At 42.9% G+C, this 16,341-nt stretch overlaps 1 protein-coding gene across 1 annotated transcript in view; it reads right to left on the reverse strand.

The window, feature by feature from the left end:
• Nucleotides 1-16,341, reverse strand: part of LOC119954896 (thyrotropin-releasing hormone-degrading ectoenzyme-like) — a 136,139-nt gene that overhangs the window by 2,683 nt on the left and 117,115 nt on the right. The window contains exons 13-18 of the mRNA XM_038780529.1: nt 14,309-14,456; nt 12,571-12,668; nt 8,818-8,925; nt 5,456-5,623; nt 5,222-5,362; nt 3,826-3,907 (exon numbers count right to left, since the gene is read on the reverse strand). Of these exons, the coding sequence (XP_038636457.1) occupies nt 3,826-3,907; nt 5,222-5,362; nt 5,456-5,623; nt 8,818-8,925; nt 12,571-12,668; nt 14,309-14,456 (745 nt within the window). The remainder of the gene's footprint in view (nt 1-3,825; nt 3,908-5,221; nt 5,363-5,455; nt 5,624-8,817; nt 8,926-12,570; nt 12,669-14,308; nt 14,457-16,341) is intronic.

The following is a 16,341-nucleotide window of genomic DNA, read 5'->3' on the forward strand; positions in this document are numbered from 1 at the left end:
TGTTGTTCACCCTTTTAAAAAAAGAGCCGTAAGTATACCCGCAGAACAATCCCAGAGTCAGCAGGAAAGGCAGGAACACCTATGCCGTTAGAAACTGGAAACTGCAATATTATAAGATCTCCGAGCGCATTCCTTTTAAAAACCAGCAGTACAGGAAACTAATCTCCTGGTAATGAGTTTATAAGTATCTAACTTTGGATGAAAATCCATCTCTTCAAGGAAACCTTGAAACAATTCTAATTTACAACGCTGGCTGTTGGCTGGAATCTTCCAGCTGTTCTCACTGGCAAGATCATCCGGTCCCGCCTATGGAGCACCTCCACTGTGGGTTTCCAGGCGTTGAGTGGTACAGTCAATGGGAAACCACGTTGACAACGATGCTACCAGAAGATCCCACCACCAGCAAAAGATGGGTTTCCTCTGCCATCCCAAAATATGTGGTGGATTGCACAGAAAATCCTGCCCATTAAATCTACCTGGACTACCCTTCAGAAGTGTAAACACCTTCTTCATCATGTCTGCAGTGTGTGCTCTTCTTTCTAGATGAGCCAAGTATGTGAATTACGAATTATTATTCTGTTCATAACTAGAAAAAGTGCACTATTCTCTTTAACTGTATTCTTCCTCCAGTGCATCCGTACATGCGAGAGAGAGAGCGCGCGCATTGAGTTAGTAATGTAACATTTAGACTTTCAGGGTGAAATAATAAACAGTTCTTTTTATTTGAACCCAGAAAAGGTTTGCTGCTGGTCATTCAAATTGTTGGCACATTCAGAGGTTAAGGAGCTCACACATCTGCCTTTTCAAAAACACACTGATTACGGACAGTAAGGAAGGGAACAGGACTTTTAGTGGTTCTCCCTCATTTATATCCGTAACTATCACTATGAGGAAACTTCAATCGATTTGCTTAGCTGCTTCTCAATTCAATTTGTTTTAACTGTTTGGAATGTTGTCAAATTGATTGTTTCATCGATTAAGAAGCAACAACAGATCAATGGTGTAAAATATTACATTAATCATTCTGAAAGACCTTCTTTGCTCCAACCTGTTCCAATGTGCATGGTAAGCATGTTTGTTACGTAGTCACATTTATCATGGGAAAAAAGATCAACAAAAACAAATGACAGATTGCAATTAAATTAAATATTTATAAAACTATAAATTTATAAGCTAAAATTGTTTTGTTCAGTGCCCCGTTTTCTTTTGATAAAAGGATCATTTTTTGCACCCTTTACTCGCCACATGATATCAAAGCTTAAGAGTTTCAGTGTGCATCAGTCTAAATAAATAAATAAAATGCAACATACTTCTATGTTTTCCTAATCTAAGGACAGGATGGCAAAATCTTCTGTAATTCTAAATGGATTAAAAAATCCTTCCTAAACGAACTAAATTTTTTAATTGTGTAGCGTTTTCATGGTAGTACTGCTTCATAACAGTATGATTCCACTAGATTGATTCTTAAAATGAGTCAAAACTTTTATGTTTTAATGAGTCCACTATCTGCCTCCTGTTTAATTACACGTGGAGGTGGTACCCCTGCCAATTTAATCACAATATTTATTGCTGAAGACTCTGCTGTTGGTGAGAGATTATTGATATTTTACTCTGCCATTTCAAAAGGTGCTGGACTGAAAAATCTGCTCTCAATCATTTATGATATTTTTGACCAATCGCTTTGAAATTCAGAGGGACTCAATAGGTTAAGAGTTGTCCATATACAACCTCTCAAATGATGCCTCACACGTGGTTACAACAATCGTTACCAAGAAATGTTGTAATTTGTCACTCCTTGGCCAATGATTGGTAAAGCTAGCATAATGATATATGCAGTTAGCTCCATCTCTCAACTCTTTGCTGTGTACTCAAAGTAAAGCCTTGGCAGAAACTAAAATTTGAGAGGGAGCCTTGATAATTTTGTTTATTTAACAAATATAAAATATCAGGTCATTTAAAGTTTGAAATTATTGGCGGCAATTATGTTATAACATTGTGGTCTTGACATTGGAAGTCACGTGGCGTTATATAGAACATTGGCGAGGCCATGGCTGGAGTACTATGTGAAGTTCTGGTCGCCACGTTATGGGAAGGATGTGATTGCAGTGGAGTGAGTGCAGAGGCGTTTCACCAGGATGTTGCCTGGGATGGAACATTAAAGCTATGAAGAGAGGTTGGATAGGCTTGGGTTGTTTTTGTAGGTGCAGAGAAGACTGAGGGGCGACCTGATCGAGGTGTCCAAGGTTATGAGGGGCATAGACAGGGTGGATAGGAAACAGCTGCTCCCCTTACTTGAAGGGTCAGTTACGAGAGGACACAAGTTCAAGGTGAGGGGCGGGAGGTGAGGGGGGTGTTTGAGAGATCAGGTGCCTTTCATTTGGCGGTGCAGACTCGATGGGTCGAAGGACCTTTTTCTGCACTGTATCTATCTGTGAAATCTTTTAAACTGCAGGTCTGCCTTGATATTGCCCATCTGAAAGTTACATTGGGATTGTTTGACAAAGTTAACAGGGTAGAAATTGGATCTTGTTACCCAAATTTTATGAGACCAGAAAGTCAAGGCCCAAAGTCTTGAACTCAAAGTACATATAACAGACATTGTAATGAACTGCAATTGGCTTTATTGGTTGGCCAATTGGAGTATGAGCTCCCTCAATGATAGCTCATTGAGGGGGCCCATATAATCACCTGTGCAGGCTTTGTGAGCCCGTCTTAAGTTGACTGGACTGCTAGCAGCACTGTTTGTAGCTGCACCTGTAATATCGTTATTGTAAATAAATATTGGTGTGGTGACGGAACTCCTGCCTCCCGTGGATTACTACAGACATGCTGAGATTTTCCAGCACTTTCTTTTTGGTAACAGAACTCTAACTTGATATTGGTTCAGGCCATAATGCAGGAATTCCTGTTGGCTCCCCAAAACATGCATTATCCCCTTTACACAATGCAAAGGAGTGGCCTGCAACTGTGTTAAGCAAATTGAATGGGATATGCAGAGTTGGAGCTGGGCCTGCTGACAATCCTTCAGGGAAGAATAGTTTTTTTTGCAAAATTCAATAATTGTTGTGTTGGAGCAAGAGCACGAGCATCTCCATAGTATTCCAATTGGGCCATGTTTACCCTGCCCTTCCTCCCCTTTGCCACTCCATGTCCTCTGCTGGGACTTTGATATGATGTGGAGATGCCGGCGTTGGACTGGGGTGAGCACAGTAAGAAGTCTTACAACACCAGGTCAAAGTCCAACAGGTTTGTTTCAAATACTAGCTTTCGGAGCACTGCTCCTTCATCAGGTAAACCTCCTACCTGAGGAAGGAGCAGTGCTCCGAAAGCTAGTTTTTGAAACAAACCTGCTGGACTTTAACCTGGTGTTGTAAGACTTCTCACGGGACTTTGATAGGGCCACTATTGATGACACAAGCAGTGCGATATTACATTGAGTTACATCTATGTTAATTTTCTTAAAATAGCCAAGCTGCTTGTGAAGATATGGCAGATGGCTCAACCAAATAATGTCAATGAGGCTTGAGGCCTAATTTCGGACCAGCCTTGGACCTCTTGGTTGGACAAAATGGCTACCACTTAAGGCTCAAAAATGGTGTAAATCAATTTCCACCCCAACTTCTTTACCTGAAAAATGTTCCTCCTCTGGTTCCTCCATTGTACTAATGGCACTACAATAAATCACACTGCAATCTATGACTGAAGCTTGGGATCAATATAACTAGGGGAAAGTTGAGCTTTTGATTTCAGCTTTCCTGTTAAGGGCTTAACTTGAATCAAGTTCTGACAGAGGAAACCCTTGTGTGTGTGTGTTGGAACACTTACCTCCTTCAATTCAGCTTCAGTACTCAGAAACTCTGTCACACCTTTGATGAGTCTGAAGTTCATAAACAAAGCTTCTCCATATCTGTTGAAAAACATTAGATAGCATACTTACTAACATATGCTCACTCCCTAAATCAGGCATTTTATTTTGGCTGCATTTCAGAAAAAGAAAAATGTATTGGCTTGTTCCATTGAGTAATTAGGAGGCGCTGTAACATAGTGGATAACACCTCTACCTCTGGAGCAGAAGCTTCGGGATCAAGTCCAACACCAGGACCTGTTGGCCATGGAAGGAGTGTTCATAATGCAATTCAACGGACTGATGAGCAGCTCGGGAATCCTTCCACCATCTCCCCACCGCCCCCTCCCACCCACCCCAATCCTCGCATCCCCCAAAGGGGAAAACAGTGACCAAAATTTTATGTTGCTCTAGCGGCCGCGCGCTTGACCCGTAAGCGTGTGAAACCGTTCGAGAAACTATCAGGCACGCATCCCGTCCTCTTTGCGCAATGTTTCAGTTATCAGGTGCCCCTGAGAAATGGCAGCACACCCGCCAACAATCAGCGGGCAATTTAGCCCATTAGGGGGTAAAATGAATGCAACTTCACGTAGCTTGTCTGTCTTTATGGTTGGCTGGTACACCGATTGGCCAGGTGGCCTTTACGCTTCAGCTGCAACCGTGAGTCAGGGCTGGATGCACTGTCAGGCCTGAAATACAATGTCAAAAGTTGAGTGGGATGTGTGTTCGAACGTGCTGCCGAGACCCTCTTCACATGGTTTTGCTGTCGCAATTTATTTTTGACAGGTCCGCAGCTCCCTGTCATAACTCCAAAGAGGCTGCCCCCTAAGGGAGAACAATAGAAACGCCATCCTGCGCTCTCCCTTTTCTAAACGTTCACCCCCTTCCCGTTCTCCGAGACACCTCCCAGCCTTTCCCAGGGCGCAATTTTGGCTGGATGGCCAGCATGTTTCACGCCCGCCCCCTGGGTCTGCCGAGTGCGCGCGGCCGACAGAGGAAATAATGTGGGAGGCACAGCAGCACAATGGTTAGCACTGTTGCTTCACAGCTCCAGGGTCTCAGGTTCGATTCCCGGCTTGGGTCACTGTCTGTGTGCAGACTGCATGTTCTCCCTGTGTCTGCGTGGGTTTCCTCCGGATGCTCCGGATTCATCCCACAAGTCCTGAAAGACATGCAGTTGGGTCACTTGGACATTCTGAATTCTCCCTCTGTGTACCCGAACAGACGCCAGAATAAGCCCCAGGCGACTAGGGGCTTTTCGCATTAACATCATTGCAGGGTTAATGAGAGCCTACTTGTGACAATAAAGATTATTAAAATATTCAGGCCAGTGTGTCTGTGAAGATCCGCGAAAAAAAAAATTGAATATTTGTTTACCTCGAATTTAAAACAGCCCATTTATCCCGGAAAAATTTCCAGGCTAAATCACGTCCGTTTGGATATTTAGCCACATGAATGATAACATCTATGGTATTCTGGTCAGGAACCAATTGGGAGTTCAGTGACAGGTTAAGAAGCCTGAAAAGAGAAATCAGTTAAATTGGTCCAGAAAATATTTTCATTTTTTAAAAAAGAAAATGACTACTTGTCAGAGTTTAACGGCTCATTAACCTGTTCAGCAAAAATATATTTTTGCTGCATGCTAAAGCCTCCAGTAGAATTTTCTTCTCCGAAACCGCAGTTGAGGATTGGTATTTGCTCAAGATGAATTCCCAGACATTATCATCCATGAGGGAAATCCCAGTGCAATAGGCAATATCTCTAACATTTGGTGGTATTCTGAAATGCACAAATACAAAATATTGTTGTTTTACAATATCGTGTTCGGTGTAATGGCCCTAGTCTTCCATTCAGAGTTGCTATCCCTATTTCCGACCTTGAACAAAGAAATGCAAACATACTTTCCTCTGATTTTTCAGGGCACTTTTCCAATGAAGCATCCTGCAGAATCCGGCAGTGCAGGACACTTCAGAGAGCAGCTGAAAAAAATCAACTCCCTATTTATGGCACTGGCTGTCATAATTTGGTAAGTAAATAGTTTAACTGTCCCAGAGATTCTTTGAAAAGCTATAGAGAAAAGGTAAGTGTGTAAGGGTGGGTAAGGGGGTAGAGGTGGGTGAAGGGATATGGCGGGTAAAGGAGGATGGCAGTAAGTGGGGTCGGGTCAAGTTGGATCGGGGGAGGTGGAAGAGGGGATTTGGGGAAATCGGGGCTGTGGGAGGAATATGGGGGACTAGTCAGGTCGGGTCACGGTGGGCGGAAACAGGGACTAGTTAGGTCGGGCTGGAGGAAAGAGTCTGGCCTTGGAGTGTTTGTTGTCAGTTGTTTAGGTACCCAGATGTTGGACTAGGTTTTAATCCATCGAACATTTCCTGGGTAACTACACAGGTAAGTTAGTCAAAACCATCCAAAGTCTCCTGCTTCAACTCGGAGTTGGAGGCTTTTCTGGAGGATCAGGGGAATTGCCCTTTGGAAGATCACACTTCCCGGGAAGTTCCCAGAGTCAGTAGGTTAGGACTTCCGAGGGGTCCCGAAGCACATGTTGAAGGTAAATTCAATCTGCAACTATTTTGGGTGCAGAGGATCTGGGCCAATATCTTGAGCCACATTTCTGCATTAACCCCATATCCCTCGATTCTACTTCGAAGCCAATTACAATTTTCCGAGTACTGTCCCAATCAGGTAGCTGCTGATTGCAGGAGCCTGAAGGAAGTGACAGCACTGAAATAGGTTGTACGACAATGGCAATATACTCACTACTATATTAGAGTTACAGAAATCAAAGTAAAATGAAGATATAAGTCAGCTGTTTCTTTTCTGCTTCAAATTAGAACAATTTCTCATTTCTAATTAGAACAATGCCAAAAGCTTGCCTAAAAATGTCCTACCCGGAGGGTATTCACTCAATGATTTTCTGTTCAAAGTGATGGAAAGTTATTGGGCAACAAAATAGCGGACAGGAGCACTAAAGGACAATTGAATGAAAATAAATTTAACCAAAACCCAGTTGGAGCAGAAATATCCAGTGATGTTCTGTCAAATCCATAGGTCAACAGATGATAATATTGATTTCAAAACATTCTTCTAGGTTAAAATTTTATTATGAGTCTGCTCTGCCAGTGGAAAAGCCTTACCCATTGACACCACAGATCAGATCTGTGGGCACACACTGGTGATAATTTCTTTACCATTTACCTTAATAGTGCTAACTTTGTGGGTAGAAAATATCTGACTTTGAGTTGCCGAAAGGCACACTACTCTTTTGGAGTCAAGTGCTTATAGTTTCTGCTACTGATACTTTAAAGCTCTGGGTGATTAACAATTTTACAAGGTTTTTGCAGTAGCATTTTGAAATTTATGAATAGCTTTTATTTTTTAGCTTTTTCATATTACTATAGGGTTAATTGGTTCTGTACAGAGTGTATATTTGGTGCATGGATGTGCTATGAGTTGGCATGGGGGTATGAGGGGTTACTCGGAATACATAGCGTGTATAAGGAGCCACTGGGAGTGGGTGGGGGAATGGATTGGCATGGAGAGTACGAGGAGCTATTGGACATGGGTGGGGGAGCATGGATTGGCATGTGGTGGCATGGGTAATCTTTCTGAAGTTATCTTTCATAAAGTCTCTGCATCCAGACTATGGTCCCCCTGTGACGGGCCATGAACCGCAAGACCTCAAGAAGTTTACCCAACTCCATGATGCCTGCTCCCACAATCACGTTGGCCAGATCAGGAATGCAGGTTAAGAGCTCCCTACCTGCACCCTCCTCCTGTACCAGTGAAAACTGGGGGTGCCAGGAATGGAGGCAATAATCCCGGAGTTGGGTTCTGTCCGCCATTTTTAAAGGCTTGAGGATGTTCCATGGCTCCGCAAAAATCCAGTCCAATGTCTTTAACATCGTTCAACCATTAATTTCATTTCTAAAACATTTACTGACATCAATACACCCTGTATAATTAATAATGGTCAGTTTCATAAAGTGACTGTAACATACAACACAAGAAGCCACTTCGAGCAAAAGGTAAAGCAAGACCTGAATTTTTCAAGGGTGCATACTGCTCATCATCCCCCCATACTAGGTGTAAAGTTAGTTCCAAACTGTTTGAGTTTAAAACTGTCTGCCCCACAGTGATAACATGCTTTTGGCGTTCTAAAGAAGCAAAGGGTTCGACGTCCACCCTTCAATGGGAGGAAGTCCAACCATTGAGAAGCCCTCACAGTCCCAGCAATGCCAGAACTCTAACTGAGCACTGTCCGGACTGCCAGGAGTCCCCAGGCAGAAGGGTGGACCCAGTGGCCGATAGACTGGGGAGGGATCGGGCGCCCTAAGGAGGGGTTGGGATGGCATGTTTTGGAGCCCAGGTGGGAAGGTGCAAGGGGGGTCAATACCATCTTGGGGCTGGGGGTGCCTCAATGTGCTCATTCGTAATGATGCCCCCATCCTCCTCCTTCACAACAAAATTGTTTGAGAAACAATCTCCCCTCCCTCACTGGCCTTCCGCTGCCCAGTTTATTATGGCAGCGGAGGTTGTTTGAGGGCCTTAATGGGCAATAATTGGCCACTTAAGATCCTCAAAAGGCCTAAGGGCAGGCGAGCCAGAAGCCTTACTCATCCCCCACATAATGGGGACTGGGTCAGGAAGATGGTGAGTAAGCTACCTGACATATTTTACATCAACTGAAAACATGGCCGGCGGGAGTTGGGGCGAGGGGTGATATGCAGCTGAAAATCCAGCCCGTGGAGTTTCCATAATCTTATTGAATGAGCAGGTTCGAAAGGTGGGATGGTCTATTCCTGCCCCTATTTATTATGTTCTTATACAATTGTGATTTTAATGATAATTTCAGCTGGAACAGAATTACTTGTTGATTTTCCATTTCCTACTTTACAAGAGTAAGCATTCCATGCAAAAGCATTCATAGATTTGTTTCAAACAAAGGTGATAATCCCAATTTTTAAGATGTGCACCTGTTATGATCACTTGACATCCATTCTGAAAGAAGGGTCATCGCCTTCTCATGGCAAAGGGCAATGCCAAATTTACAAGCCAAGATAATAACCTTCCGACGTAGTTCCCTGTTTAAAAAGAAAATGAATAGTCAATGAAGAAGTTTCCCACCCGTGCAGATTGCTGATGAATTTTCAACGGCTCAGCTGAGCCTCAAGTTTGCCAGAGATCTTGAAGTTTCAATCAATGGTAAAACGTGTGAGATTACCTTTAAGAAATGGGTGTTAATAAATGGGTGTGTATATAAGTATCTGTAGTGAGAGTACCTTTAAGAAATGGCTGTTTATTACTGCAGTGATGTCAGAGAGTGGGTGGAGCTGGGCTGCCTGTCAGCTTTTCACTTTCATTTTAGGCTGTTTGCTGCAGGGTGTGTTTTAGTTTTGTTTTCAGAGCTGGATAGCTGCAGTCACAGCCAGAAGGTGTATAAATCTCTCTCTGTAATCTAAAGACCGTAAATCAATCTTGGTGATTTAAAACTAATACGGTAGTGACTTTAACCTGATGTGCTTCTGGTAAAAGGTGTTTTAAGTCTGATGGATGTTAAAAGGAAAGCTTAAAGGATTACTTAGTGCTGCATTCTTTGGGGGTTGTATTTGAATGAATGGTTGCGAAGATGTTCACTGTATGTTTTAAAAAGGTTAACTTGTGTTCACAGAATAAACATTGTTTTGCTTTAAAAAATACTTCTCCATTTCTGCTCTACCACACCTGTAGTGTGGGCCGTGTGCTCCCCATGCCACAATTTAGTAAAAGTTATGGGTCAGGTGAACTCCATGATACACTTTGGGGTTCTCTAAACCTTGGCCCATAACAGGTAAAAAAAAATTTGCCATGGAGATATCAATTCCTGCTACCAGACATATTCAGGAAATGTCTTTATTGTAAAGCTCCTGCTGTCACCAGCACACTACACATGATAAGGCTACTTGCATGAAGGCGAAATATGAATGTTGTCAGTAATTCTGCTTGTTTTATTTTTTTATAAAGATGCAGTGACTCGGTACATGCAGAACACAGTCGAAATGTAGGTTTTAAATAAGCTTTATTTCCTTTGAATTGTAAAGGACACATTCCAGCCCTGTCATGATTAATAATATTCTTTATTAGTGTCACAAGCAGGCTTACATTAACACTGCAATAGAGTTACTGTGAGAAGCCCCTAGTCGCCACATTCTGGCGCCTGTTCGGGTACACAGAGGGAGAATTCAGAATATCTTATTCACCTAACAAGCACGTCTTTCGGGACTTGTGGGAGGAAATCCATGCAGATACGGGGAGAGCGTGCAGACTCCGCACAGAGAATGACCCACGGCGGAATCGAGCCGATTCCCTGGCACTGTGATGCAACAGTGCTAACCAATGTGCCACCGTGCCGCTCATCGAATATTCGGCAGCCAAGCTAAAATTCCATTGACTAGATTAGCTGTAGACCCTAACAGAAAAATATATCATCACAACAGCTTACGCTACTCTTACGGAAACGTTACTGACCCTCAGCCAGTGCAGAAACACTGCAAAGGAGAGGTTCAGGCTGTCACATAACTGTCAATCCAGTCATCCAGGCAGGATTTAAAAACTCTCTGAAACATTTTGTGTGCTAAGAACTATTTTGAGATATTGAGATAGGTTTTCACATCCAATCGGGCGGAGTGAGCCCCTACCTTGTTCACCCAACGGAATTGGTCTAACACCTGACTAAATTTCACTGTTGAGCCTCATGAGGATTCCACTGACAGGCATCTCACTTTCCGATTGTGAGGGCGGAGGGGTCAGGGGATTCCAGTGCCAGGACTGTGGAACACATCTGCTTAGTGCAGGTGAGTTAAAGTGGAAGAGTTGAGATGACTACGGTCAGGCTGCACAGGGGCCGATTTCTGTGGGGCTGGGAGGAACATTAAATGAAGGTGGCTGCCTGGGAAAGCCCATTGTCAAGGACCCCACAAAGATAACTGCATTCCTAAATCTTTGCACTACAACCACATTGCTACAGCAAACAGGTTCAAAAATCAGTCCCAATGTTAACTATATTGTGTTATTCGCCCATAGTTAGCCAAGTTATAGGGTTTTATAAGATGTTAACTTTCTGCTTGCTACATATTATTGTCAAAATGATCATTTGATTTTCGGTTGGGTCTTTTCCTTCACTCCGATCATTTATGTGATAAGATGAAAGCTTCCACAGTTTGGATTGCACTCATAGCACCTATCCTTACCATGACTGCTTGAAAATAGATGTGGTTCGGATCTTAAGATTGTACTCTCAAGATCATATGCAACTTCAATGTCAAATATGGCTTAACATTCGTCAAGTAGTGGCAGCATGGTGGTGCAGTGGCTAGCACTGCAGCCTCACGGCGCCGAGGTCCCAGCTTCAATCCCGGCTCTGAGTCACTGTCCGTGTGGAGTTTGCACCTTCTCCCCGTGTTTGCGTGGGGTTTCGCCCCCACAACCCAAAAGATGTGCAAGGTAGGTGGATTGGCCATGCTAAATTGTCCCTTAATTAGAAAAAATTAATTGGACACACTAAATTTTTTTTTAAATAATTTGTCAAGTAATCTGGTGTTGCAAAGACACCAACTGGGAAAGGTGAGGAGCAAAGTAACGCCGATGCACTATCAAGTAGGAATGAACATTTCTTTATTGAAGTTTTGCTTTCAGCCTTGGCAGAGAGCTGATATTTGGTGTGTTGGGAAGCTCAGAACTGTGGCTGCATTATAGGTCGCAACCACAGATTGGACACGTACTCAATGCGTCATCAATACAGACCACCTCTGTTTACAAGAACTTTGAAATGCACCTCTAATGTCAACATCCATTCTGATTTTTGACTGTCACCATTTAAATATCCACTCTGTCACTAGATGGTCAGGGACACGGTGTACGTTTTTGCCATTAGCTAGATAAGGATTCACTATATACTCAACATTGAGGAGGTCCGCAGGCATTGCAGTCCCAAATAAACTGCGAGAGTTGAGATAACACTTTTCCTCCTCCTCCTCCCCTTTAAAGTGATAAAAATATTACAAACAAAATCATCTTATTTTGATCTGGGGAAAACAGTAACCTTACATTTGATCTCAAGCTTTACCCACTTGTGATTATAGATGTTTGGAAACTTATAGGAAGTGAGGGCAAGTCTATAAGTGAAAATGTACCGAACCTGAAGTGATTCTCATTGAACAAACTGAAGTCACAGCAAAAGTAAATGCAAACGGCTTCACTTCAGATCAAGTACAAAAGCGAACTCATTCCCAACGGCAACATACTGGTAGGAAAGTGTTAGCATTTGCAAATATTCACATTCATGATTAGCAACGGGTCACTTAATTTCACATTTGGCCATTCCAGGGAGCTATTTCATCACTGACAAATGTACAAAATAAATTGTTAGCACCATCAACCCCAAGATAAAACTAATTTTTGGAATTGATCAGCAATGTGCAACCGACACATGCAATGCAAATTATGCAATTCAACATCAGTTTTCAGACTCAACCACCAAGAGTTAAAAAGTTCTTTGACATTGAACATTGCAGTTCAACGGTGATGCGTGTAAATAATGTCATATCAACAGCATTGAAAAATGATGAACTAGCATGGCACTGTTGACTTGGCCACCATGAGACCCCGTTTGTATCATGCCCCAATATTTACCAACTGCTGAAAAGTCAATTTATCTACATTTTAAAACTTGATAAAGTGAATGATTTAACTCAGTCTGGTATGGTGCTTGAACAACAGAACTGTTTGCTGCATCCTCTGGCCATCCCAGTAGGTTGTAAGCTGGTGCAACGTGCTGCAGAATATATTGCTAAAGGAAGAAAAACAAGATGGGAAAACTTGTGAGAGTTTGTCAACATTACTAATGTTAAATCAATTTTGAAGTTATGTGTTCAGTTAAGAACACTGATGTACCACATTTTAACAATGGCATTCCCCTCAGATTATAAACCAGATCTTGACAAATCCACTTGTCCCACAACCTGATGTTGTTCCGATATTTACAACTCGTTAAATGAATATATCATTATAGGAAACACCTTGGATTAATTCTGATCAGGTCCAACGTAGAAAAGCCAGCTCCTGAAGAGGGTTTAAAATTTGGAGCTCAAACTCCTTCAGCCACGATTCGGCCCAGCATTTGATAGTGAGCCATTGGGCGGAGAGGAAGGAAGATGTGTCCAAATCTTGTGTCAATTGGCGGTGTGTAAGTGGGTTCCTCAGCTACCCTGGTAACTCTGTCCAGGATGCATTCATACATCTTCTGTATAACACCTAATAGTGTGGATCCCAGTGAGGCTCCAGGAAAACTCAAACCCTTACCACATTAGCCAAGTGGCCTTGCTTTCACTCTCGGACCAGCACTCTGCCACTCTGAATTTCTGGGATTCTGAGCACTGTTGATGCCACCTAAAAACTATATACCACTCCACTCTTAATGTGTGATTAACCCTCTCCTTGGGAATTCATTGACAGTGATAATGTGGTAGTGATAATATTTTATTTGCTGTGGAGACGTGATACAGTATTAAGTCATCTAGGGGCAGTGAGGATGATGATTAACGCAAAGCAATTCTATTCACAAAACAACTGTAACATAGACAAAACCAGTTTGTGAATCAGCATTTGGCTTCATCCCCTCAGCTTGCCTTTCAAAGAATGAGAGAAGTGCAAGAGGGAGCATTTGGAAGTGATTGATATCATATGATTGATATCAAGTAGAATTGGCCCATTCCTGAACATAAGATGCAAGGAAAACCTCTGGGAGTGAGCAGCTGAGGGAATATGAAACAAAGTCCTGAAGTTGGTAACATGGCCTTGCATATCACTGTCACCTGTTTAGTTCCTATTGTGAGCCACATATGTTTCATATATGGCCCCATAAAAGGGGAGATGTATTTGCTCATTTGCTAAAAGTATATGCTTGGCTAAATTACAGAGAAGTATGACAGTCAAGTGGATTAATGGAGCACTGTACAAGAACAAAAATTATTAAAAATAAAATCTTCAATTATTGACACACTTTCTCAAATAGCATAAAGATTTCTGCACATGTGGATATTATTTGATTTGTCATGCCCAATTCTACAGGAGAGTGGCCGAAGTAAGTCCAATTTCCTGCTATCATTCATGATGTTTAATTTTTTTTTCTTCAAGTACATAATTCATTCTCTTTTTATTTCCTGTGGTCTATGGACACGGCTGCAATGGCTATTTAAGGTAATGTATTTCATACCCAAATAACCTGTTTGGACAAAATTCTGTTCAGTTTTCAAGTTAGGTTTATTTATGACTCGCTGACAAAATAGTGGTCCAAATTGTAATTCTTTAATGCCACTTTTTGTCATTATCTCTCAGTGCAAGTAGTAACAAAGCCTTTTTTAAAACTGCATTGCTTTTGTTTCTATGGAGTACATGCATCATTCTTAAAATTGAACATCAAACTCTTACACTAAAAATGTTGTACTCCTTGTTGCGATCCACCAACTTGTCTAAGTAAAGCAGTACGTTACTTGCAGCATGCCATGGAAGAAACTCTTTCTCCTTATAAAGGTACCGTATAATTTCCAGGGGAATATTCTGCGGTAAATAGCCAGCCCTAAAGCAAACACAGAAGGTCAGTTACAGTCAAATATGTAAGTGCTAATGAAAATCGGAGCAATTGAATTTCTCGGTATGATATTGTATGAAGCCATTTTATATTTCAGACTGTTCTCATGCAGAAAAGGGAGGAAAACAACATTCTAATAAAATTAGGAAACACAATTAGTCTCTAATCGCATCAATCTGCAATGTCATCCGGTGTAACGTTTGCTTCTCTGTCTCTCGTGCCCACACACGCTCTAATTTTCTCTGTCTCACACTAATACGAAGGCTGGAATCTTGATATAACGCTGAGTAGCCAGATGGCAGGTCTGGGAGGGGGAGAAATGTTTGCTCATCGGCAGGGCAATCATGCAGCAGCCAGCAAATTAGATATTCATGGACGAGGTGCTCAGCCAATCATGTGACAGGGGCACACAGGAAGTTCACATCCCTGTCGATACCTCATGAGGTCAAAGGCCCAGCCGCCATATTTAAAAGGCATTGATTTCCTGCAGTTCAGCAGCGTCAGTCTGGCTGTATGATTGGGCGCCTTTACATTAAAACTGCTGCTGGAACCTTTCGATCCACGCCCACCTGGATAACCTCAACTGCTGCTCCCACCTGCAAGTGGCCTCACGGGTGAGCAACGCCTACCCACAGGTTCTCTTCCAGATGATGTGGGAATGGCAGGAAGTCTTATTTCCCAGCAGGAGGTTCTCCCACTTCACCAAGCCAGCCCTGACCGAGGTCGCAACAGTGGGGTTAGCAGCTGTGGGGCCAGCAACTGAAACTAGACGCGGTGCAGAAAAAGGTTCAATAATCTGCTGTGCTCCACAATGGTAAGCGTCATGTTGTAGACCCTACACAGTGAACCTCATACACAAATCAAGCAATGTAAATGTGTAAGTGGAGGGGGTTGCCAGGAAGGAGTTTGGGTTTGTGTTATGCGTATGGTGCGTGTGGTGCGTATGTGCGTGTGTGTGTGTGCGTGCATGTCCGTGTAACACTTCCTGGGGAAGTGACAGAACCTGTCATAGGCCTGCATGCTGATTAATGGGTTGCTGCAGGACAAAAAGAGTGAATAACACCCAAAGCAGGCAAAGACTGGTGGACAGCATGGGCAGGATAGCTACTGTACTCTGACTCGTCGTTGTTCGACATCTGACCCACTACAGTCGTGTCATCAGCAAACTTATAGATTGAGGTAAAGCCAAATTTTGCCACACAGTCATGTGTGTGTGTGAATAGCGAGTATAGTAGGGGGCTAAGTTCGCAAACTTAGTGTTTGCGCCAGTTGGGCCCCAGGTTGGGCCCCAGTGTTGAGGACTATCCTGGAGGAGGTTTTGTTTATCCTGTGGTCTATGGGTCAGGAAGTCGATGATCCAGTTGCAAAGGGAGGAGCCAAGTCCTAGGTTTTGGAATTTTGATATGAGCTTGGCTGGGATTATGGTGTTGAAGGCGGAACTTAGTTAATGAATAGGAGTCTGAAGTGAGAGTCCTTGTTGTCGAGATGCTCCAGGGATGAATGAAGGACCAGGGAGATGGTGTCTGCTATGGACCGGTTTGTGCAGTATGCAAATTGCAGTCGATCAAGGCATTCTGAGAGTTTGGAGTTAATGTGTCTCATGACCAACCTCTCAAAGCACTTCATAATGATTGATGTCAAGGCCACCGGACGGTAGTCATTGAGGCATGTTGCCTGCTTCTTCTTTGGCACCGGTACAATGGTGGTTTTCTTGAAGCAGGCGGGAACCCCGGAACAGAGTAGGGACAGGTTAAAGATGTCCGCGCAGGATCTGAATGCACAACCAGGGACGCCGTCAGGGCCCGTTGCTTTCTGAGGGTTCACTTTCAAGAAGATCAATCAAACTTTGGAAGCTGTGACGGTAGGAAGGGTA

Source organism: Scyliorhinus canicula, chromosome 20 (genome assembly GCF_902713615.1).
Source record: "Scyliorhinus canicula chromosome 20, sScyCan1.1, whole genome shotgun sequence".
In the NCBI taxonomy this organism is placed as follows: Eukaryota; Metazoa; Chordata; class Chondrichthyes; order Carcharhiniformes; family Scyliorhinidae; genus Scyliorhinus; species Scyliorhinus canicula.